The sequence below is a fragment of the Marmota flaviventris genome, chromosome 10 (genome assembly GCF_047511675.1).
Source record: "Marmota flaviventris isolate mMarFla1 chromosome 10, mMarFla1.hap1, whole genome shotgun sequence".
Lineage (NCBI taxonomy): Eukaryota > Metazoa > Chordata > Mammalia > Rodentia > Sciuridae > Marmota > Marmota flaviventris.
In genome coordinates this window covers 27184307-27209739 of record NC_092507.1, presented here as the reverse complement: position 1 = coordinate 27209739, position 25433 = coordinate 27184307, and the positions used below count along the sequence as shown (strand labels likewise).

Below are 25433 nucleotides of genomic sequence, written 5' to 3'. Positions count from 1 at the left end.
ACAACACTAAGTCATACCTACTTGGATGTGGGCCTGGTGAGACAGAGGAAGGTCAAGAGAGCTCACTCACTGTCAGATAACACTGCCTAGCAAGGGCCCAACATGAGAGAAGCCCAGAAGAACAGGGAAATATAACTTAGATGAGAGAAGCCCCTGTGGCATTTCATTGTGGAGACAGATTCTTTTCCTCAAAGAGATCATGAACTGACTTTTCTGTCAATCTTGCACTGCAGAGTGACAGAAGCTAGGGGTGACTGAGCAGTAAAGAAAAATTCACAGACTAAAAAAAAGCAAGAGCAACAATGCTTGCTTATCCTGGAATCCATAAACATCTATAATAAACCCTATGGAAACCAGGACTGACTGACCTCTCTAGAGAACAGCCAGTAGTTTAGCACTACTGTGTTCTATGCCAGTGGACACATTTAATCGCAAGGTTACAGACCAACAAGGTCCTACGAATCAGCTACTCTGTGTGTCAAAGCCCTCTGGCCTTTCATGGTTAGCCCCAGATACCTACCAAGTAATACTTCTTGCTTTTGGGTGTGTACTCTGGATCCCATTCCTCTTCCCGGTTTCTCTTTTGAAAATCATTGTTACTGTTGTTGTTATTGTTACCAGAGTAGCTGCCTCTACCCCAGCCTCTCCCTCTGGCTCGAAATTGCTGCGGCAATAAATAGAGGGGAAAGAACAAAGGTTCAAGTCAGGAATAAATTCCTGTACTCTATTCAAATACTATTGGCACAGAACAGACAGCTATCCTCCAGTCATGAGTGTGGTTCAACTGGTTTCTGGCCATTCCCTCTGCACATTCCAAGTCTATAGCCCAGAGGATACACACGGCCCAGGGCTCCCAGAAACAGAAGGATCTGTGGGGAAGTGGGGAAGTTCTGAAATGGGAAGCTATGGGGCTTTCTGACTGATTATGAACAGCAAAACTAAATGGAAAGCATGAGGAATCAGGTATGAAAACTAAAGAATCTGGGGTCTATAAACTGGATTGCTTCTATCAGAGACACAAAACTGGTGTTCTGAAGAAACCTATTATTCAGAACTAGTGGGAGTCAGAGGCTCAGATAAGGGGAAGGTCTTACAAAGGTTCCTCGAGCTCTGCCACCGCCTCTTTCACTTGGACCCACAAAGTCCTTGGTCCCCAGTCTTGATTTGTCAAAGCCTGTGGCACTCTCCTCTCGTTCCTCTGCCTCCTCAGGGTACTCTTCCGCTTTGTAGGAGTGAGATGACTGGGAGGAGGAGGAGGAAGACCTGGACCGGTCTCGTGCTCTCCGGTGCTTCCTATCAAGAGAAGAATTAGGAAATTGACAGACTCTGGTCTTTTTTTTTTTTTTTTTAAAGATAGAGTGAGAGAGGGAGGGAGGGAGGGAGAGAGAGAGAATTTTTAATATTTATTTTTTAGTTTTCGGCGGACACAACATCTTTGTTTGTATGTGGTGCTGAGGATCGAACCCGGGCCGCACGCATGCCAGGCGAGCGCGCTACCGCTTGAGCCACATCCCCAGCCCCCCAGACTCTGGTCTTAAAAGCCTCATGGATGAGAAGCAAAAGGCAATCAAGGTGGATCTGTGACAAAGGACCTAAAGATGAATGGCTGTAAAGAACCAGCTGACCTACCTATCCAGGAAGCCTGCAGGATTCTGTCAGTCATATTCAGTAACACACCTATGTCTAAGTCTGTGATCAACATGTAACATACAGAAGGAACAAAACAGCCACAGCCTCTGGGTAGGCAGTCTAAGATACACGTGAATCACAGAGAAGGAAACTGCTGGGTGTGGTGGTGCATGCCGCAATTCTTATGACTTAGGGGTTGAGAAGTTGAGGCAGGAGGATCCCAAGTTTGAGGTTAGTCTTAGCAACTCAGTTAAAAATTGAGAAAGGAAAAAAAAAAAAAAAGGAGGAGGGGAGGGGGCTGGTGATGTAGCTCAGTGGTAAAGCACCCCTTGGTTCAATTCCTAGTACCACTAAAAAAACAGAAATGGAAGTCAGCATTACAGAGCCATGTATATCTGGTACTGTGCAAGAGGCTTCCTATACTACTACCTGTTGATGCTTTTTGTCACTTCTAGTTCTCATAGGAACACTAGTACTTGTCTCAAGTGGTGGCTCTAAAGATGAAATAAACAAGGTATCTAAACACTACATTAACATAGCAAGAATTCAATAGAGGCAATATCATTCAGTATCACTCCCCTCATTTTCATACAGGAGACAAGTGACAGAGCTGAGCAGAGCCTGGATTCAAATCTAGCTCTCATTAATTATATGTCCAATTCCATATAACTACCTCCCACTGAGCTCAAACAGGTGTGCTTATATTAAGCCTAGGATCTGGATGAATTCTTCCCAGAGTTATTTCCTTTCCCTTCCCTTCATCTGGGGGAAATTACAGACCAGGGAAAATTAGCTTAATAGGATGAGTCACTGTCTATATACTAGAGGTTGGTGCCAGCCCTGCCAGCTGGTAGTAGAGAGGGTAGCAAATGCCTCTAAGGTGGCAAAAAGGCCAAACTCTGAGAACAAAGGCCCCAACTTTTGAGTCCTAGAAGGCTCTTATTAGAAACCTGGACAAGGCATTCTTCAGTTATATAAGAAATTTTTTTTTGTTAAGCTGCAGGGTGATATGGTATGAGAACAGTGACTTAGCTTATCATTTCCCCCTTGCTCCAAACCACAGAATACTATGGTTCCAAAGCCTTGTTCAAGGGTACACTACACGTGAAAAAGAATAATGTGTCCCAGGGAGAGAAATCAGAATTAGTTCACTAGACCCCAACCCTAACACTTGTGGGCAGTGCTAAGGACTGCTGTGTACCACTTCCTGTCCCTGCTCCTTTATCTACAGGGAGCCCTGAAAGCTGGTAGGGCTCCTAACATAAATAACTGGGGAACACAAGACAAAGTGGAACCAAAGATCTGAGTTGTGATGTCAACTGATATTTGTTTGATCCTAGACAAATCTGATCTTAGGGGGCTGGGGATGTGGCTCAAGTGGTAGCGCGCTCGCCTGGCATGCGTGCGGCCCGGGTTCGATCCTCAGCACCACATACAAACAAAGATGTTGTGTCCACCAAAAAATAAATAAATAAATATTTAAAAAAAAAAAAAAAATCTGATCTTAGCTTAGGTTGTGTCTTTCAAAGAGCCAAATGGGCACTACACCAACTATTCAACTTATCTCAAAGAGCTGTTAGCAGGAAATAGGTTTTTAAAAATGCTTGCTAGTTCAAGTTCATAAACAGCAGGAAAGTTACTTTTTGTGGGAAGGTGAAGGGCTGCCACACCTCCTTTTATTTTTGTGGTACTAGGAATTGAACCCAGGGATGCTCTACCACTGAGCTACATCTCCATTCCCCATTTGTATTTTATGTCTTGAGACTGGGTCTCACTAAGTTGCTGAAGCTGAGCTTGAACTACAAATCCTCCTGCCTCAGCTTCCCAAGACTCTGAGATCACAGGTGTATGCCACTGTGCCCAGCAACTCTGCTTCTTTTAATGAGACATGGTCTAGAAAGCTTAGAACTCTCAAAAATGTAAATAGAGGGCTGGGGTGTAGCTCAGTAGTAGTATGCTTGCACAAGGCCCTGGATTTTATCCCTAGCATTACCAAAGAAAAAGGAAAAAAAAAAAAAAAGAAGAAAGAAAGAAAGAAAGAAAAAAATGTCAATAGAAACGTCAGGACCTTGGTATGAATGTACCTTACAAAGTTCAACAATGCCAACTTTGTTTAAGACATATTTGGAACACCTTTCTGGGAACTATCCATAGACTAGTTTAAAAGGCACTTAAGATCAACAATCCTGTCCTATCTAGTTTCACTAATTCTTTAACTAATTTTATTACTTGACAATTACTCTGAGCCATTTCTAAAACACACCCACTTCATTAAAGTGTGCAGTGAGAAAGAACATGTTTAAAACAACTGCCAAAAGAATTCCCCAATGATTCTCCACACCATCCCTATAGGCAGATTAACAGGTTAATTCCTCTCACAAAGCCTTCATTGGAGAAGGATCACACCACTTTCATGTAGAAGTTCTGGTTTCAAGATATGGATCAAAGAACTGCTTAAGCTGTACTAATTTCTAACCCCAAACTCCTTTAGCTCAAAGAGGTTGGGTATAAACAGCCCAAAGTGGGCAGAGAAGGGAATCTGTTCAAGGGTCTGATTAGGGATAATGGGCTTCACGTACTTTTGCTTCTTTGATCCTTTATGAGTTTTCTCTGTTTTCTCAGTTGACCTTTCCCTGGAGTGGCTTGAGTCCCGGGAATCCACTGATTCTCTTGATTTACCTCGTTTAAGATCTCTCTCCTTATGTTTTTTACGACGCTCAATATCAAGGCGGAGATCAACAGGATCATCTTTGTATTTTCCCTCAGCCTGCCAAGAGAAGTCAGAATGAAGGTTTTTGGGATTCAGGACTGCCAATTCAACCACCCTCAAATGTGGTTTCTATTCCAATGGAGGTGTGCACAGGAAGCACCAGAAATGTAAGGCGCCTCACCCAATCCAATCTTTTAAAACAATAAGGGTGGTAGCCTTTTTAAAATGTTATTTATGGATCTCATTGTTTCCTCTATGGCCCAGTAAAGACTTTGCCTAGTCTGCAAGTTGAGAAAGCAAAATCAGCTCTGGAAGGTTATTAGGCTGGCTCAGGCTTAGTCACCACTAACAGTAGAAATGCTTACAACCCCCCCCCACACACACACACACCCAGTAGTAGCCACCATGGTTTATCCTCTATGTGAAACTACCTCTGGGTACTAAGAACAAAGACAATGGGAGTTGTCAGCATCCTTCCAAAATGCTGAGTTATATTGAGAAATTTCTCTAGAGGTAACAGCAAAAACTATAATGGAGAATTCATAAAATGGTGACAGCAGGTCAAAACAAAAAATTTTTTGCTAAAGTCTCAGAAAGTTTAACCATCAGGGTAGGCTGTGTGTGTGTGTGTGTGTGTGTATATATATATATATATATATATATGTATGTATATATGTATAGTGTGTGAGTCCAGCAGCAGCAGCAGCAATAATAGCACAAAGATCCAGAGCATCACAGTAATGGCTTTCAACAATTCTTGGGAAATCCGCAAGGACAAAGATGTAAGATGGTTGTAGGGACATCATACACTAAGATTTGTCTCATGGAAGTAAATCCTCCCAAAGGAGAAGAAATGAGCAGTTCCTCTATATTAACATTTGCAAAATAAACTAAACTTTTTTGATGAAATAATATTTAACTTTAATTAACAGCAGGAGTGTTAGGGATGTAGGTTTACTGTTTTGTCACTTTGATTCTGAGAGGAAATGGGGTCTCTGTAGCCTCCAAAGACAAGCCAAAGGAGAGACAGCATCTTTAAGGAGCTGTCTTTTTGAAGCATGGAGGATGAGGTTTCCTCTGATGTCTCAGTTAGTGCCAAGCTGACTGGTACTTGGAGAAAGAGAGAAGGGGGTGGGAGAAAGGGGGGGGGGGACAAAACACTACAAGAGTGCCTCTCAACACATTCAACCAGTAAGACAACTTTGACTGGAAACTCAATCAGTATTTTTTTAAAATAAGTTCCGGCAGCATCTGAAATTTTAATCAATCATCTCTCATTTTAAATTTCAACTACAGATGTGAATGAAGGTCAGTAAATATCAAGATTAAAAAAAAAAACTTGATCTAGGTATTTCACAGTAAAAGAGTACATACAAATTTTAACCTTAGTAACAGTGTTACAAGCACATCATTGCAAATGTAGCTGGGCTATCAACGTAATGTTTTGCTTTAAATTAACAGTAACTGACAGATGATAGATATGGTACAATGTTAGGAAAAAAAACTGGACCAGTTGTTGAAAACAATCTAAGTTAAGATATGAATATTTTACTCTCCTCTGACATGCATGTCTTTCTGAAATCATGGTTGGAAATAGTGCATGTAGACAGTTGATTTGATAATACTTACAAGCAGAAAAATATCACAAAAAGTTTCTTCTCTCATCATGGGCACTTGTTCCAAAACGCCTCTCTTTTTTTTCTCAAGCTCACCTCAACAGACTCTGGGGTCATTTACCATATTCTAACCACTTCACAAAGGTTGTTGATATATTTAATAAAAATTAACCCTTTGTAGTTCATTTTTAGAATTATGCCCATCCTTAAAAGAAAAACACAAACTTAAGTAGAGAGTAATTTAAACAAACACATTTCTGTCAAGTTCATGCCCAACGCACTCATTTTGTTGGAATTACTGATCAAAGCAACAGTTCACCTTGTAGCCAGGTTCCCGGGGACTTTTCATTTCGTCATGAGCCAAACCATGTTTTCTGAATGTACTGGGGGAAATGTCTATCCTCCTAAAATTGAAAACACAAAAACAGTACACTATAGTGCAAATATAGTACTGATAATCTAGTTCCTAAATTGGACAATGGATTCACAGACATTCCTCTGTATTATTGTTTCATAACTTACATATGTATTTGTGCATGTGCTGGTGAGGGTTCTGGGGATTGAACTCAGAGCACGGTGCACTTTACAACTGAGCCACATCCAAGCCCCACTGTGTTCTTTATATTCTTCCATAGGGAGGTATAAGCACAGATCCATAAAGTTTCAAGTAAAACTCTTTAAGAAATCAACTTTCTTCTTCTCTCCCAGTAGTGTGACAGTATAGAAGGCAGACTCATCTGTAGCCTTCCCTATAATCTCATCTACAAACCACCTGTGCTAACCTTAAAAAGTAGTTTTCATGATCCAAAATATAAGACTATTGTACAAATGTGGTCCTCCTAACTACTGAATTGTCTACCAGAAGAATTACAGATAAGGCTGACTTTGTTTCCAAACAAAGTCTCTATTTGCTGAACAGATTCCCACAACCAAATGGGACTTCTTTCAACCAGCTGAGCTTATTTTTCCAAAAGAATCAATAGGTAAATACATGTATTTGCTTAAACAAAAACAAACAAAAAACTAGTACTAACACCACAATCATCATAGTAATCTTGGGTTACCACCTGCCAGCTCCCCAAAACACAGGAGTTCACTTTTATCAAAAGAGCTGTTTTCCAGGGCTGGGGTTGTGGCTCAGCAGTGGAGCGCTTGCCTAGCACATGCAAGGACCTGGGTTCAATCCTCAGCACCAAATAGAAATAAGTAAACAAAATAAAGGTATTGTGTCGAACTATAACTAAAAAATAAGTATTAAAAAAAAAAAAAAAAGAGCTGTTTTCCATGGGCCCAAAGCAAAAGACTATAACCCTTAGAGCATGCCTCTATCATTCTCAAATATAAATGCCCATGGCTATCCTACAGACTGGAGTATGCTACCCTAAATTTTACATTAAAGGTGCATTAGGAGCAGAATTTAACAAGACAAATTTATCATCTAAAGAGAAGTTCTTTATTTTAACCTCTAGGCTAAGACTGAGGTCTTTACCTGTGTATCTCTGGGCTTTTCTTGTTTTTAGCAGCTTCCTGTTCAGTTCCTCTCTTTAGGTATTTAGTAAAGCGTTCATGCAATGTCATTCCAGAAGACCCAAAGTGATGCTCTGTTGAGATTCAAAGAAATGAGTGTTATGCTACCAAGGGTAGATACAATGTTCAAATCTTGCACAAACCTGCACCCAAGTAGTGTATAACACACTGAAAAGAGGAAGGAAAAATGGCTGGTCCAGACACAATCCAATGCTGAGCACACACATATACTGGGAAAAAACCAACAAAGAAAACCAGGATCTGATGTCCCTTTAAGCACAGGACCAATATTTCAGATGAAGCCTATAACTAGCCCAACCCAGTTTCAATATTACTTCTCTTGGTCACTACCTGACCAGCCCACCTCTATTTGCCCAAGGGACGACAGAATAATTGGGGGGAAGAAATTTGCACAAGATCTGCAAAAGACCACCGGAAAAGACATTTTTCCCTATCATTCTAAAGTTTCAAAACATTTAAACTTCACGTTAAGGATTTTATCTATTATCATGATCACAGATTGCTAGTATTTCAAAATATTCGTCTCTATAATAAAACAAAAACTACTTCCTGGTATAATTTTCTTTAAGCCAGCCCAAACCTCTAAGTGAGATAAAGAGTCCAAAGGTTCCTTTATTTGCAAACTTTCATCCTTCATACTACAGAAGAAGTCAACATGAAAATGGGGTCTCAACTCACCTTTAACATGGTGAACAATGGTCACTATGTGCTGGGCAAATAATTCTGAGGGGCTACGCTGAGACTGAGCTGACTGTATGTGCTGGAAAATGGAACGAAATTCCTGTTCCTTTTTGTTGCTATGGACTAGATCTCGACAAAGCTTGCGTTCCTGAGCCAATAAGCCACTGGGTCTGAAAAAGAAATACAGGGAGATTCAAGTAACAAGACATAAAGTCAAAACATTTAAAACATAAAAATATGCTTTTGGGGGGGTACTAGAGTTTGAACCCAGGGGCACTTTACTAAGTTTTTTTTTGTTTGTTTTTTTTTGGGGGGGGTACCAGGGATTGAACTCAGGGGCATCTAAACCCACATCCTCAGCCCTATTTGGTATTTTATTTAGAGACAGGGTCTGAGTTGATTAGTGCCTCACCACTGAGACTGGCTTTGTCTTAAAGTTTATGATCCTCCTGCCTCAGTCTCCCAAACACCCAGGATTACAGGTGTGTGCAACTGTACTTGGCTCCACAAAATTCTCTTTATCTACCCAAATTCAAAGTAACTTCAACACACTATAACTATTGAAAAGGGTATCCAAGGTATTTCCTCTTTCCTCTCGGCATTGGGAATCTTCAAGTGGTATGATATATTAAAGTTCAATGATCCTGTTTTGGAGGGGGCGTATAACTGTTGGTTTTGACACACAACAAACTAGAAGATTGTTAAAAGATGAACTAGTTTAGTGAGCCAAGGCCAGTCAGTGAGGTGTGTAAGAAAACCTATAGTAGTGGTAAGTGGCTGGAATGCTACACAAGCAAGTTTCTACCTTGTTGGGGAGATTAGATCAGGTTACAACAGCCAGCTTGGGCCTCACCAGTGTCCTGAAGTTCAGCCCCTGCCTCTTCAACTCTGAACTGTCTATATGCTATTTGATGGTAGGGGGCTTATAGACTTTGGTGACTCAACTGAAGTGAAAAAGTAAATCCTGGGTGCTTCATAGGCAACAGACATCAAAAACAGGATGGAGGGAACAGCTTGCCAAGGGGTGATACACAGAGAGCAAAAGAAAAAAGCATAGGGAACCTAGCGACCAAGAATACCAGTCACTAGGGGCTAGGATTGATGTTAGGTGGTAGAGCGCTTGCCTAGCATGTGTGAAGCACTGGGTTGGATCCTCAGCACCACATAAAAATAAATGAATAAAATAAAGGTATTGTGTCATCTATAACTATAAATAAATAAATAAATAAATAAATAAATATATATATATATATATATAGAGAGAGAGAGAGAGAGAGAGAGAGAGAGAGTCACTAGAGACCGAAGATTATCTTTCCACCTCAGTAATGCTGCCCCTAACCACATAATCATTCAGTGACACACACACCAGTGACAGGCAGTCATGAGGCTGTCAGCACTGTCATTTGAACTACATGGGGACATACAAGAGTCTGTACTCAGGAAGGAGGGCGGGGGGCTTAGGAGATACCATTTAGGACACTAGAGCCCAGAGGATAAACAATGAGTACATCTCACCGCGCAAGGTCCTCATCAAAAGAGTCCATCCGAACATTGACCTGGGCCTCCCGAGTTATGGAAAAGGAAGACTTCCCTGAGGAAAAGTCTCCTTTGGCTCCCAGCTTGTCACGGCCCTCGGAGGTCTTCCTTGGGGGAGGTGATGAACTTTTCTCCTGGACTGCCTTATAAGCAGTCACTCTGAAATTCTTCTCAGGCACAAACCCCCTGTGCCCACTTTCATTTCTCTTGGCCCCTCCACGCTCCTCCTTTTTGGATCTCTCTGTGAAGGGTTCCTCCTCCAATTCCTCTGCTTTCCTCTGCTTTTCCTTCCCTCCAGGTGCATATACCAGGCCTTCCCACTTGCCAGACTTCTCTTCCTCTTGGTTTTTGCTTGCACCTGCTATGACTTTAGACATAAATTTGGGTTCATCATCAAACTCAGATTCCTTCCTTCCCTTAGTTTTGTCCTTATCTTGGTCATCCATCTCCTCCTTGTGGAAGTCAGCTATCTTCTTCTCAAAGTCATCACGGAGCTTATACCTTTTGGGCGACTGGCTGCTGCGAAAGGGCTTCTCAGTATCAGTCTTGGGAGCAAATGGATCAGATTTCATCTTTGTATCCACATCAGAGAAGCTCCCTTTCTCTTTCACTTTCTCTTTATCACTATTTGTTTGTTTCTGCTCCTTATCTTTCCCATTCTCTGTCTTCTGCTCTTCCAGATACCTAGTTATAAAGACACAAGGGAGACACACAAAAGGCTCTTGAGCACCCTTCTCTACAGCAGCACATATCCATGTTCTTTGAGTTTTGATTTTCTGAGTAAACATAGCTTGTAGATTCCAGCATTACCAGTTATCTTTATAATTTCTAATGATTTCTGAAAAACAGCCCTTTACAGATCCATAAACTTGGCATTTTAAGAGTCAATGGAGTTGTGTCTCACAACCAAAAAGAGAATGGCAAAAGTTATTTTTAGGATACTGAAAAACAAAAATTCACTTACCTGTAATGTAGTCTAGGGGAAAAAAACTAGTGTCTTACCCAACTTTCACTCAGTCATTTAAAATCTGCTTTCAGCAAAGTTAACATATAGCTCAACCTTGGACTGTTTTGCTTTTATACAACTCACATTTGGAAATACAAGTCTCAAAGAGAGACTTCAAATTTGCTTCAAGTCACCTAGAAGATCTAAATATGAAATATACTGTGAACAAAAATAAAAACAAAATACTTGTTAATGGGGAAGAGGGTTGGCAGTGGCAAAAATCATTATTCTCCTTCTTACAGAAAAGCAGAGCCCAAGCTCAAATCTTCTAATGAGATTCAGTCCTGGCAAGGAATAAAACTTATACTTTAAAGCAGAATTACTGAAGGCATAAAGTACAGACTCTGAACACTGAACATCTCATCTGTACTATTAATGGAGAAAGTATAATCAAGTAACAGTTACATTATTATGACAAAAAACTGAGGGGACTGCAGGGGACTCAAAGAAAATGCTAAAAAGAGAAAGGGAACTTCTTGCTGATTAAGTCCTCCTAAACACAACCTGGTCCCAATGCAGCTTCCCTGTAACCTCTCTGCCATCCCAATCCATCCAACCACACAAACAAAGATTCATGGTCCAACTCACCGTGTGCCCCAGGGTAGAAAGATGAAAGCACTGTCACGTCCTCTCCTAACACGCAGCCTGGTTGGCTTCTATTGGGACATACACCCACCTTGTAGTTTTAAAACAAGGCCTTCCTGGACTAAGCCTTGGGCTCTCCCCTTCTGCCCAGTCTCCTCAGGCAGAGGGTGTGTGGCTCTTCACCGTGATGGGCTGATGCAGATCGAACACAGCAGATGGTGGGTCCTAGAGGTCTAACAGCTCCAATGGCCATTCATGTTGGCAAAGACCATATTTTTTTGGTAGCTGACCCACAAATCTCTACTGATCTCTGGCTTACATTGGTAGAATCCAAGGCAAATTTTAAATGTGAAAACACCATTGTAGAGTAGTCTAAAGAAACTTTATGCTGCAATACAAATTCAGGAAGGTAGGAAAGCTGGAGTTAAGCTAAAGGTTTCCTTGGGTGATGCTTTTAATGTCTGCTAATGAAAAGCTGAAGAAATGGGGATTACCTTATTACTGTTAATCAAAGCTCTAACTTACATCACATTACAACTAGCTGCCAGCTGGTGAGATAAAGCACAACCAGACAGGAGAAATGAGATACTTGCCTCTTGGTATAGGCTGCTCCTCCTGAAGCAGCGCTCTCCTCCTTCTGAGACGAGCCGTATGTGGAGCCAGTGGCCGGAGGACTCTTACCCACAGGGCTCTTTTTGGATGGACTCAAAGACCCAGAACCATGGTCGAACTGACCTTGGTGTGTCCCAGACTGATACCCAGCACCACTTGGCAGAGTTGAGCCCATCTGAGATGTGTTGGAAAGCGGAGGACTAGGTTTTGGCACAGGACTGGGACGGGGTGACCGCCGTCTCACCACCACAGACTGGAGAGGGCTTTTGAGAGCTGGGCTTCGCTCCCTGGGACTCAGGTCAGAAACTGAGGCCCGTGATGCAGAACCAGTGCTATAGGTGGTGGCATCTGGCCACGGCTTTGAGCTCTCGGATGCTTTTGCATCTTGAGAGGTGCTTCCAGAGAACGACTGCTCCTTGGCCTCATCTCCCTGGTTATCCCCAGTGGCCTGAGATGGCCGGCTGTCCTTGGAAGAGGACTTTTTCTCCTTTGTAGACTTGCGCTTAGAGGACTCAACACGGCTATGGTTGGAGGAAGAACGAGAGGATGAAGAGCGCCTTGACCTGTCAGAAGAAGACTTATCAGAGTTCCTAGAATGGCTCCTGGACCTCGGTGACGGGGACCTTCTCTTTGGGGACCGGGATCGGGAACGGCCCCGACGAGGACTGTATGCTTGCCGGTAGTTCTGCCAGTTGGAGCGGTAGTTTCCATAGCCTCCACGGTTATACTGGCCCCATGGATAGAAGCCTCTGTTGCGCCCACGGAAATAATAGGGTCTCCTGTAGCCTCTGTTGTGACCTCGGAAATCCCGATTCTGGTACACTCTGGGGTGATTTCTTTCTCTGTTATGGGCTGGAGAGTATGATCTGGAACGAGACCTAGAACTGCAGGGGAAGGGAAAGGGGAAAATGTTTGAATTTTTTTTTTAATTGTCAACAGGCCTTTATTTTATCTATCTATTTATATGCGGTGCCGAGAATCAAACCCAGCGCCTCACACATGCTAGGCAAGCACTCTGCCATTGAACCACAACCCCAGCCCGATGTTTGAATTTTTGACAGAATTTTTATTAAAAAAAAGAAACTAATAAAGATAACACTCTGAAATCTGTGTCATTTTTCAGTTTTGTCAAAGCAAGAGTGCAAACTTAAATATTTCATTCCTATGGCCCATTAAAAATAGACAAGAGTCATTTTAACAAATTACCAGATACTGAGATTATTTCATTAATATTTAATAATATTTTTTTGAGAGAGGAGAGAGAGAGAGAGAGAGAGAGAGAGAGAGAGAGAAGAGAGAAGAGAGAATTTTAATATTTATTTTTTAGTTATCGGCGGACACAACATCTTTGTTTGTATGTGGTGCTGAGGATCGAACCCGGGCCGCACGCATGCCACGCTAGCGCGCTACCACCTGAGCCACATCCCCAGCCCCTCATTAATATTTTAAATGGAAATGCATTTCTACCATGAAAGGAATATCAAAAATTTCCTAATGTAGTAAACTAAAGACCATTTTAGCATATAACTTTAGAGTTTATTAGAGTGCCTTTGCCTTATTTTTTCATAGGCACAGGGAATTTAACAGGTCCCTGGGTCATAGAAGAGGAGGAAGAACCATGGGCTCCGGGACCTAGACAGGTAAACTACTCAGGCCCTCTGGCTCCTTAAGGTTACAGTACTCTACTCCTATCCTCTTCACCCTCCATCTCTCTGTAGGGCAAATTATTTAGATCTCACTAAGAATTGTATAATCTCACTAGAACTGTAAAAGGTACAGTTACAACAGGTCAACACCAAAGAACACCTGGAGAACATATATATCAGTTCAAAGCTTAATTTACTGAAGTCAGATTCACAAAGCGAATACTGATTTTGTATAAAGGACTAGAAATTGTCTATTTAGGTCAAACTGCAGTGGTTGAGCTACACGATCTTACAGAGGTGCCACAAGGGGGCACTATCTCACCATAAGGCATGCAGGTATACATGAAGTTAAACCCAAGAAACTACTAAAATAGCCCTCCTCCCAGTGTGCACATCTTTCAACTCAGTTTGAAGGCTAGTGTATGTTTTCATTTAACAATACAGAACTCTAGCATAGCAAAGGTACACTCCAGAACCACTGTGATTCAGCAATAATCTAACTTTGTAAACACAAGGTTCATGAATGCTAAGCACTTCAATGACCAGGAGAGCCTTTTCCCTCTATCAAAAAGCCAAAAAAACGGTCTGTTGGTGTAAAAATACACTGGATTCTTAGATACCAACTGTTCTATAAATTATGATATTGATATTAATATTAACCACTACTCCTAAGCAGTTAGCTAAATATTTACCAAAATCTCTTAGCAAAAATTTAAAAAAAGTTTTATTTAAATATAAAGAACTATTTACTTAATCAGCAGGTCTTCTCATAGCATGTCACTAAGGACTGAACCCATAAGCATGGCAGATGAGGACTCTAACATTGAACTACATCCACAGCCATGAGTTTGCCTCTTTTTATTTGTGGTGCTGGGGATTGAACCCAGGACCTTATGCATGCAAGACAAGCACTCTACCAACTGAGCTATATCCCCAGTCCTATTTGCCTTTTAAAATACAGTAGCTCTCCTTTATACCATGGCCTTGCTTTCTGAGGTTTTAGTGACCTCAGTCAAAAAAAATATTAAATGGTGCCGGACATGGTGGTGCATGCCTGTAATCCCAGCAGCTCAGGAAGTGGAGACAGGAGAACCACAAATTCAAAGCATCTTCAGCAACTTAGTAAGAACCTGTCTCAAAACAAAAAATAAAACGGGAGCTGGGGATGTGGCTCAGTGGTTGAGTGCCCCCTGGATTTAATTCCTAGTGTCAAAAAGTACGGGCAGGGGGGTAGGGGGGGTGTAAATTCCAGAAAGAAACCATTTTAAAATTTTTCATCTTTTTATCACAGAATATTATTATAACTGTTCTATTTTATTATTATCTATTATTAATCTCCTACTGTGCTTAATTTTTTAAGTTAAACTGTATCACAGATATGTGTGTACAAGAGAAACAAACCAACAAACAGTATAGCCAGGTGTGCTGGTGTACACTGTAATTCCAGCAGTTTGGGAGGCTCCAGGAGGATCACCAGCTCAAAGAGCCTCAGCAAAAGTGAGGCACTAAGCAACTCAGAGAGACCCTGTCTCTAAATAAAATACAAAATATGGCTGAGGATGTGGCTCAGTGGTTAAGTGCCCCTGAGTTCAATCCCCAGTACAATACTCTCCCCCTCACCCCCTCAAAAAAGAAAGAAAAAACCCAGTATTATGTATAGGGTATAGTACTGTCCTCAGCATCAGGCATCCACTGGATTGTGCAACACATCCCATATGGATAAGGGGAACCACTACAACTGTTTAGCAATGTGCCAGGTGTTGTTTTCTCCCCCACATTGGGATTTAACAAAAGTTAAATCCATAAACAAAACAGTACTTTTAAGAATAAATTTACATTCAATTTATTCTAAAGACAATAAAGAAGGACTGGGTTCTTGGTATTTATTACCTACTATGCTCTTTTTTTTTTTTTTTTTAATCTACCCCATGAAGAAGAACAGCAAGTGGCAAAGAGGCATCTTACTTTGCTGTTAATGGTTGCTACTTAAGTATAAAACCAAAAAACAAAAAACTTACCTTCCACATTTTCATTCAGAAACAGTAACAATATAAGAAAAAGAAGGGAGAGGCAGATGCAGGCTATGAAACTGAGTGTGATGGATTAAATGACTATGCTTGAGGGAGGTGATCCACCACCAGCACTAAGAAGGGTCTATTTCATGTCCCATCCTCAGGCTACTGCTGCTTCTGTTAGAAATTACTAATGAGGCCCTGTGGCATACTGCATCCAAAACCCGCGGTCATTGCACAGATGCAGGAATATGCGTCTCTGCAGATTGCAAATGAAGTTATATAAGAGTAGTCACTGAAAAGGATACAGTCTGTGAAATACAAGGAAATAATCAATTTTCTCCAATTCTGTAGAACTCAGCAGTTAGTTAATTTAAAAGCACTGTTTCTCAAACTCTCTGGATAGATAACTTTCCTTGTAGGGGAGGGAAAACAAAAGAAAAACCCATGAAACAGATAAGCCAGAAATAAAAATTGAGCAAAGTGGCAAACTCATCTGTTTCTAAAAAACAGAGAAGTCAGACTAGAACCAAGTACAAGAGCATGCTTTCTGTGGAGAAATTCTTCCAGAATAACCATATTCTAGGTATAGGAAAGCACATAAAGTGGCTCTAGACCTAACCCAGCACAGACTGCTGAAGATATTTTTCCTTCATTTGCTGAGTCAATGACCACACCAAACGATCCATAGAACCAGGAGAAAATATCTTCCCAAGATTCCATTTGTTGGCACTTTTAAATTTGGTTTATCAATTCAATTTTGTCTCTCAGTTTTGGCTGTACACCTCTTGGTTTGGAACCAATTATTTAACTTCCATTTACTAGATTAAAATTTAAAATATTGTCTTTCAGAAAACCAAATGAGCTGAAAGTGAAATTTTAGCTGCCTAAATCAAAAGACTGGGTGCAACGCAAGAGTTACGAGGAGTCTGCTCAGTTCCTTGACAGCAACTTCCTGAGGCAGATAAATATATATTTAGTGGATTTCCCTTTCAGTATTTATGCACACCTACTTTTGTTCAGTCTCTGGCCTGAAATTTATGTTTGGTCTGGTTTCTCAGATCTCATTTAAGACTTAACTTGTTTGAGTCAGAAGGAAAAAAACACCCCACCAACCATGTGTTTAACAGATTCTTTAGAATACTACTGTAGAACTACAGAAACCACCAAGAGAAAAGCTAAGTTACTGACTTTTCCTGAGATTTGTTTTAAACTTCATTATATTTTTTTTCCTAAGAAAAGAATTCTAGATACTCCTCTGAAATAAACAGCAGAGGTTCCAAGCAGCAAAACTGACAAAATTATCTCCTTGCTAGTGCAATTTTGACAAAAGAATGAAGTTGTGTAAAGATCCCATTACTATTTAAATACATCAATATTTCCCAACTCCCATATACAAACTGTATACACTAAAAGGCTTTTTATCTACCCACATTGTTAAAAAAAACACTTTTAATGAATGAGAAACCTGACTCACAAGACATCAATGAAAGAGGAAAGATGATGAAGTCTGGCATCCTACTACTTCAAAACACAACTGAAATAGGAAAGTCTATTGAAAGCTGATTGAATCAAAAATATTGATAATTCAAAAACTAATTTTCAGATAGTTTTAAAATGTGTTTTATTGAATAGACACAGCTCATTAGTAATTGGCACATTAGGTACATAGAAATGGTAAATTTCTAAGAACTTAATTATTTTAGTAGTTAAAGCTTCTCCTACTTGCTATGTTGTTTATATTATTCTCTTAGCTATCCTTTCTTCACTGATGATGCAAATAAATTGTGGTCTAAGGCTTTCAAAAATACTTTAGTGAAAAGTAATCAGGTGTAGAGATTTAAAGCAAGCTGCTCAGATAAAAATAAAATCTCTTCTTCCTAAGTAGAGGGGAAATAACGTGTGCTGGCAAAGAGCAGGAATTAAGCAAACAGCCTGGCAATAAGAGCCGATTTGAATTTGCAGAGTTTGAGGAGGCCTGGAGTATCTTACAGACCCTCTCTCCATCCTCTCCACCCCCTCACGCTCCACCCAACCCCCCACTTGACACAGAAATTCTAACAAAAGTGCTTCAAAACCCACAGTGACTGACACAATGATCATCTCAATGTACAAAACCACACCACACCCCCTTACCTCAGTCTGCGCTTCCTTGAACGAGACACAGATCGGCTTCGGGATCGAGACTTCGAAAATGAACGAGATCGAGATCTCGATGCAGATCTTGATCGAGAAGAACGAGATCCAGACTTGGATTTGTTTGTTTTTGACATCTCTGAAGAGGGTCAACTTTTCAACTCCACCTAATATTTAAAAAAAAAAAAAAAAAAAAAATCCAAATATATGAGATTCTCTGCAAACTTTAACCTCGCTGGACATTTAAAAACATTAAAAAAAAAAAAAAAAACAATGAAATGGTCAATTTAGAAGACTCATTCTTTGTTCTTTCATCAAAAGGAATTTCTAGAGGACAGGGGCTGGAACTGGAGCTCAGTGGAAGAGCTCTTGTCTAACATGTGCAAGGACCTGTGTTTGATCCCAGCCCTGATGGAAGTAAAGGGGATTTCTAAGTAGGACAAACTCTAAATATACTAAATCACAGAAGCAAATGAAAACTCCACATATCACCTTAACTGGGTAGCACTAAGAAAAACTGACAAGGATGAAGGAAAGCTATCAGTGATTTAGTGCGATCTTTTCTCACTATATATGATTTAGTGCGTTATTTTCTCACTATACAGATGATACATGTTGAGGACTAAGTCAGCTATTAGTAAAAGTAATGAGATGACCTGAGACAGGCTACCCAGTACCAAGAGAAGAAAACCTATGCAATTACATCTTTACTAAAGAGTATGTAGTACATCTGACCATATCTCTTCCTCCTTAAATTGCATATAGCTCACAAAGTTATGTACCATATCTTTTTTTTTTTTTAATGCATTTTTTAGGGGCTGGGATACAACTCAGTTGGTAGAGTGCTTGCCCTGCATGGCACACCATCCTGGTTCAATCCCCAGCCACCACCACCCCCCCCCCAAATTTTTTTTTTAGTTGTAGATGTACACAATACCTTTATTTATTTATGTGGTGCTGAGGTTCGAACCCAGTGCCTCACACATGCTAGGCAAGTGCTCTACCACTGAGTCACAGTCCCAACCCAACCACATCTTTAATACTTATTTTCAAAGAACACGTTCACAGATTAAGAGTATTCGCAAATATTCTTTTTTAAAATATTTATTTCTTAGTTGTAGTTGGACACAATACTCTTTTTCTAATATATTTTTTTTTTAGTTGTAGTTATTTTATGTGGTGCAGAGGATCGAACCCAGGGCCTCGCAAGCTAGGCAAGCGTTCTACCACTGAGCCACAACCCCAGCCCTCAAATATTCTAATACTACAATAGCACAATCTTCCACCCTGTAAGATTCATACTACTAATCCATAAATAAACTACAATAATTTATAAAGTGAAGGACCATTACTTTCTTATAGCTCCTTCACTACCATCAAAGTAAACTTTCTCTCAGGGTAATTTTCTTCTCCTTCAGGAAAGAACAAGCATCTAAAAGGCCCTGAGAGGTGAACAGTGGGTTTGGTCCTTATACCAACACCTTCTACCAGCACCTTGGACACCTTTCCAGGAGCAAAAAACATTTACGTCAATCATGTGTCTATCAAATACCAGCAATAAAGAATCTGCAAAAAATCATTAAGCTAACTGATAGTTAAACCCGACCAAAACTCCAGGGTCTATATAAGATCACGCCTAGCCACTCACTGCTTAGTAAAACATAAGCACCTTAAGATGCTGCCCCAGGTTTGTGAAGGAATAATAATAACCAACAAATATTTCCCCTTCCCCTACCAGTTTTTTGTTATTCACATTTCTGCTCAAAGTTATCTAAGCGCTTCCATGACCACCCAATCAATCCCTAGGGCAGTCTAGTATCTTGTTTTTACTTCAGAGCACTAAAGTCATCATTTGAAACTATCTTGTTTACTTTTTGTTATTCTGTCTGTACACCAAGTAGGACATGAGCTCTCTAATAGTAGAAACCCTCTTTTCTTATTACCGCCGTAAATCCAATGTCCAGAATAGCAAATGTTTAAATGATGTTTTTATTTGTTCATTTTATCCTCAAGACGGTCAACATTACATCCCATTTTACAGATACCGAGGCATGGAGAAGGTAACTGACTTGCCTGAAAGCACACAGCTTTAAGCAGCAGAGTTGCAAACTGGCTCCAAGCCAGGCTTATTTTTTTCTTTAGTCCAGTGCTCATGACTGAACACAGGACCTTGCACATATGTGCTAGGCAAGCATTCTGACTCTGAGGCAGACCCCAATTTTAAGCCAGTGTTCTCAACCATTGCATTATTCTACCTCTCTAAAGAAATATCTGGCATGCAGATATTCTCACAAATTTATTGAGTGATGAATGAAGTCTCTGCCCTGAGTTTACGATCTGGTAAAGGCAGCAAGTAAGAGATAAACACTGAAAGGTGGTATCTGTTTCTAAGCAATATATTTATGTTTTAGGTTTCAATTTTAAGAACATTTGAAAAGGTGAAAAGGCCAGCTTCAGCTTATAGGCAAAGTAACCATGGGGGCTGGGGATACAGCTCAGTTGGTAGCACTTGCCTTGCATGCACAAGGCAATAGGTTCGGTCCCCAGCACCACACACCAAAAGAAAAAAAGAAAAAGAAATAACATAGTCTTAAGAGTCATAATTTAGAGGAGAGCTGAGAAACAGCCAGAAATAAAGGGTGACAAAAGACGGCTGGATGAGGGAACCAAGAACTTATGGCTTAAATCCTGCCAAGGTCAGACTGCTGTGTGCTCTAGCAAGGTCAAAGTTATTTCCAGGGCTCGTTTCGGCAGCACATATACTAAAATTGGAACGATACAGAGAAGACGGTCCCTGTGCAAGGATGGCACACAAATTTGTAAAGTGTTCCATATTTTTAAGGGAAAAAAAAATGTTACTTCCATTTGGAGTCAATTTGGGGCAGTAGGGTCACAAAACAAAGCAAAAACATAGGAATAAATTATTCAGGGATGGAAGGTGAAAGTATAAGTGACCACTTACAATGAGAATATTAAAATTACATTTTGTTTTCTAATTGGCCTTCAGCATGTTTTGGGAATTTTTAAGTTCATCATTGCTGAATAGAAGTTTATTCTGTCATAAGTTCTGGGTTGTCTGCCTAGTTAACACCTTTGTCCAGTTTTTAATTTTAGAATGGTAAGAAATAATAAAACTAACAACAGGTGGACAACACCACTTTAAAAGTGGGGGGGTGGAGTTAGTGGAAAATGAAATGTGTATTTTAACACATTTTCTTAATTTCAGAAAATTAAGAAACTACTTTTAAGATGAAGAAAAGGCTGTCATTTAAATACAAACACAGCCAAACTCAACAGTTATAGATATATTAAACCTAAGTGACAAACATGCTCATAGCTGATACTATCAACATCATCATTTAGTAGGGGGTTGGGTTCCCAGAAAAAGCAGTGCCAAAAAGATCCTTTCATTAGGCTACTTTGGGAGTTCCAACCTTTGCCACCCAAAAAGGCCAAGCTACATATAACTACACAGCTAGCTATCTTTCAGTCCAATAAAATACTAGGTTCACATTCGAAAAGACCTCAGAAAAGTTTCAAGTGATTTTTCTTTTTTTAACAGCAGTGGGGATCAAACTCAGGGTCTCACATGCTAGGCAACTGCTCTACCTCTGAGCTGCATTTCCAGTCTCTATTATTTTTATGTAAATATAATTTACTGTAATAGTAAATCTAATTAAAATTGTTTTGTTTACAAATAAAACAAATATACTATATCCTCAAAATAAACAATAACAAAACAAACAAGAAAGAAAGAAAAAAAAAACCCTTCCCTAAAACATAAAATCAATTAAAAATCAAGTCTGGGGGCTGGGGTTGTAGCTCAGTGGTGCTTACCTAGCACATAATAGGCACTGGGTTTGATCCTCAGAATCATATAAAAATAAGTAAAATAAAGGAATTGTGTCCATCTACAACTAAAAATATTTTTAAAAATCAAGTCTGTGATGCATAACTATAATCCCAGCAGCCCAGGAGGCTAAGGCAGAAAGATCACAAGTTTGAGGCCAGCCTCAGCAATTTAGAGAAGCCCTAAGCAACTTAGTGAGACCCTGTCTCAAAATAAAAAATAAAAAAGGCCAGTGATGAAGCTCAGTGGTAAAGTGCCTCTGGGTTCAAAGCCCAGCACCCCCTCCCCTGCCTGCCAAAAAAAATCCTTTAAAGCTCTCTATGACTCCATGGAAGGATATGGAAATTGAGTTGGACAGAGGATTGATGCCTATGGCATGAAGAGTTTTTGAGTATGTACACATAAGTGTCTTGAACAGCTCTACTGCTGTAATGTGACATCTGTACAGTGCTTTGCTGAGTATTTTCCTTTTTTCATTCCCATTAAAGCCAAACTTCCTGAGGATACTAAATTTCTTCGAGATCTAGTATACCTTTAAGAGCATGACCAGAACATTTCTTTTGGTGTTAACTCTCATTTCATTGTCCACATTCTAACTAATTAAGTATTAGATAATCTTATGACTGGTGGCCTGCAGCAATTAAACCAAGAGATGGCTTTATCTTATTTTCTTGGGTTATTAAAATGTATTAGCATGCTCAAGCATTCTTCCTGCCTCACTCCTAAGTAGCTGGGACTACAGCCACATACCATTGTGCACAACTGTCATTTACCAATTCTTACCCAAAGGTCTCATGACAGAAATGCTAGATGTTAATTCAATAAAGCACTACACAGGAATATTTAATCTGTTTAATTTGGGTTCCAGGATCCAAACATAATCTAAGATTAGAGACAGGGCAGGATCAACAAATATCATACTTTATCTAAAAGGAAACTAATGGTCAAAACAATAACAACTACAAAAAAATTTTTTAAAAGAAAAATAACCTATGGAAATCCTCCCCCAAGAAATAACTTTACAAAAAGTTAAAAACTCAGGCTGGGGATGTGGCTCAAGTGGTAGCGCGCTCGCCTGGCATGCGTGCGGCCCAGGTTCGATACTCAGCACCACATACAAAGATGTTGTGTCCGCCGAAAACTAAAAAATAAATATTAAAAAAAAAAAAAAAAGATTCAAAACTCTCAGCATAAGATGAAAACATAAGTTCCTGTCTCAAAAAGAGCTGGGAATGCAGCTCATTGGTAAAGCATCCCTGGGTTAAATCTGCAGAATCAAAGAAATAAGTCCTAATTTAAGATGTACCAACATAAAATATGCTGAAATACTGGAATGTGTAAGTTTATAAACCTAAGTTTATAAACGCCAAAATTTGGTTAGGGTTGTAGCTCAGTGGTAGAGCACTTGCCTTGCATGCGTGAGGCCCTAGATTCAGTCCTCATCACCACATAAAAATAAAGACATTAAATAAATAAGTAAATGTCAAAGTTGTCAGTAATAAATTATGAAAGGGGAAAACAAGCATAAGAATTTGCATCTCTGGATGTTTCTTAGTGGTAGAGAGCTTGCCTAGCATGTGAGAGACCCTGGGTTTGATCCTCAGTACTACCAAAGAAAAGATTAAAGGGGAAAAAAAAATCTCCTTAAAATACCAAGAACACCAAAGCTCTGATTTACCTATTCAATCATCTAAAGAAAGCTATCAATCTGGACACAGAATTAAAACCTAAAAGTTAACATATGATCTAACACCTGATTTTTGCTCTGCTTCTGACAGAGACAGGCTGGGGTAGAGAGCTGGAAGTAGCATCTAGCATGCAGCTCCACTGAGTTCACAGAATACTTATGCTGACACTGGGGGAAAGGCAGTAAGCTGGAACTGCCCTGAAATGCCAGTGTTCATCATTTCTTCAAGTAGAACAATGCAGCCAACCTGCCTTGATGGAATTACATCAAGCTCAAAACTCAAATGGTGCTAATCTATAGTCCCAGCTACTCTGGAGGCTGAAGCAGTAGGATCCCCTGAGCCCAGGAGTTCGAGAACAGCATGAGTAACAAAGACCCTGTCTCAAAACAAAACACAAGGAAAATAAAAAAATCAGCTTCTCTTACTCTTTATCCAGAATATATTAATTGAATACTCTTCTAATATATAATCTGGTCTCTGATGGACCTGCTTACCAGTAAAGAATGCCCTGGGGGGGTGGGGCTATAGCTCAGCGCTTAGCACTTTGATCCTTAGCACCTCGTAAAAATAAACAAATAAAATAAAGGCATGCTGTCCATCTACAACTACAAAAAGGAAACAATGCCCTGGACAAATAAACAATGGAAATTGATTCCCTGGCACTTTGGTTTATCAATAACAACTATTAATATTTACTAAGAAATACCAAAGAGCTACAAACCTTCAGCATTATCTCACATGCAAACCTCATCAAACACTACATTCTGTACCTATTTTACAGAAGAGATTAGGATTTACAGAGTTGTGTAACCTGCCCAAGTTCCACAGCTGGTTAAAACCAGAATTTAAACATACCTTTCTGATATTATCCCTGTTGACTCATCAGTATCTTAATCTCCTATATTATACTCCAACCATTAGTCTCTTGGGAATATGATGTGTGATGATTTCTCAAAGAATGTGGTTCTTAAACCAGCAAAGCTAAGATGCTTAACTGAAATGGCCATTAGCTCTCCTCCTCCATTCAATCTCTAATTCACAGAATAAGGAAAAAAAAGGGAAAGTATAAACTCTACTGAAAAATGTCAGAACTCCAGACCTTGTAAAAGACAATATTTATGTTGCAGATGACTTTAGAGAGCTCGAAGTAGGAAAGCTAAAGCCAGGTGCAGAACAAAGAGCTTCATGTAGTAAGAGAAATCAATCATAAGAAACATGAACATAGTGACCAAAGCCAACAAATTGGCTAGAAATGCATATCTAGGAGAGGCAGCTCAACAACAGCCTCTTGGGGTGGGGGGGGGGGGATTCTGTGCAAGAGAGCTTGCCTAAACAAGGCTTTTCAATGCAGCATAATCTGTTCTCAAGATTAATCAGAACAAGCCAGGCACAGTGGCACACACCTGTAATCCCAGCGGCTTGGTAGGCTGAGATGGGGGATTGAGTTCAAAGCCAACCTCACTCAGCAAAAGAAAGGCACTAAGCAACTTAATGAGACCTTGTCTCTGAATAAAATACAAAACAGGGCTGAGGATGTGCCTCAGTGGTTGAGTGCCCCTAAGTTCAATCCCTGGGACCCCCAAAACAAAAACAAAATAATTAACTATACAGTAAGACTGGTTTCCACTTGTAAAGTTATTCAGCAAAGAACTGTCGAGTGCTGAAAACAGAAAGCAAAATGGAAACATGCTATTTCTCTACAAATGGTAAGGGCACTACATGATCAATTTCCAGAATGTTTATTTGGAAGCAGTGGGCTACTTTACCTGTAGAGGCTGGAATCACCTGTTTCAGTTAGCAGCTGACAAATAATAATATTGTAAATAAGTTAGATACATTAAAAACAACTGAATAAAACTGGAATTCCACTGCATTTATTTTCGAAACTAGAAATAGACAGTGGCACATCACTATAATCCCAATTAAGTAACTCAGGAGGCTGAGGGAAGAGGACTGCCAAGTTGAAGGCCATCCTGAGCAATAATTTAGCAAGACCCTAACTCAAAAAGGGTTGGGAATTTGGCTCATTGATTAAGCACACCTGAGTTCAATCTCCAGCACCAGAGGGTGGACAGTTGAGCTTGGGGTTTAGCTCAGCTGTAGAGCATTCACCCAGCCAGCATGTGCAAGGCCAGAGTTCAAACCCCAGCACAGCAAGAAAAAAAAAAAAAAAAGATC

At 40.0% G+C, this 25433-nt stretch overlaps 1 protein-coding gene and 1 pseudogene across 1 annotated transcript in view; one reads left to right on the top strand and one right to left on the bottom strand.

Annotated features, from left to right (window-relative positions):
• The window catches only part of Thrap3 (thyroid hormone receptor associated protein 3), a 52644-nt gene that overhangs the window by 2611 nt on the left and 24600 nt on the right, over positions 1-25433 (bottom strand). Inside the window, exons 3-11 of the mRNA XM_027936990.3 lie at positions 17718-17884; positions 11905-12807; positions 9700-10404; positions 8182-8354; positions 7445-7556; positions 6275-6359; positions 4209-4396; positions 1095-1293; positions 521-664 (exon numbers count right to left, since the gene is read on the bottom strand). Coding sequence (XP_027792791.2) covers positions 521-664; positions 1095-1293; positions 4209-4396; positions 6275-6359; positions 7445-7556; positions 8182-8354; positions 9700-10404; positions 11905-12807; positions 17718-17854 — 2646 coding nt within the window. The 5' untranslated portion in view covers positions 17855-17884. The remainder of the gene's footprint in view (positions 1-520; positions 665-1094; positions 1294-4208; positions 4397-6274; positions 6360-7444; positions 7557-8181; positions 8355-9699; positions 10405-11904; positions 12808-17717; positions 17885-25433) is intronic.
• Positions 20456-20556, top strand: LOC114094548 (U6 spliceosomal RNA; annotated as a pseudogene).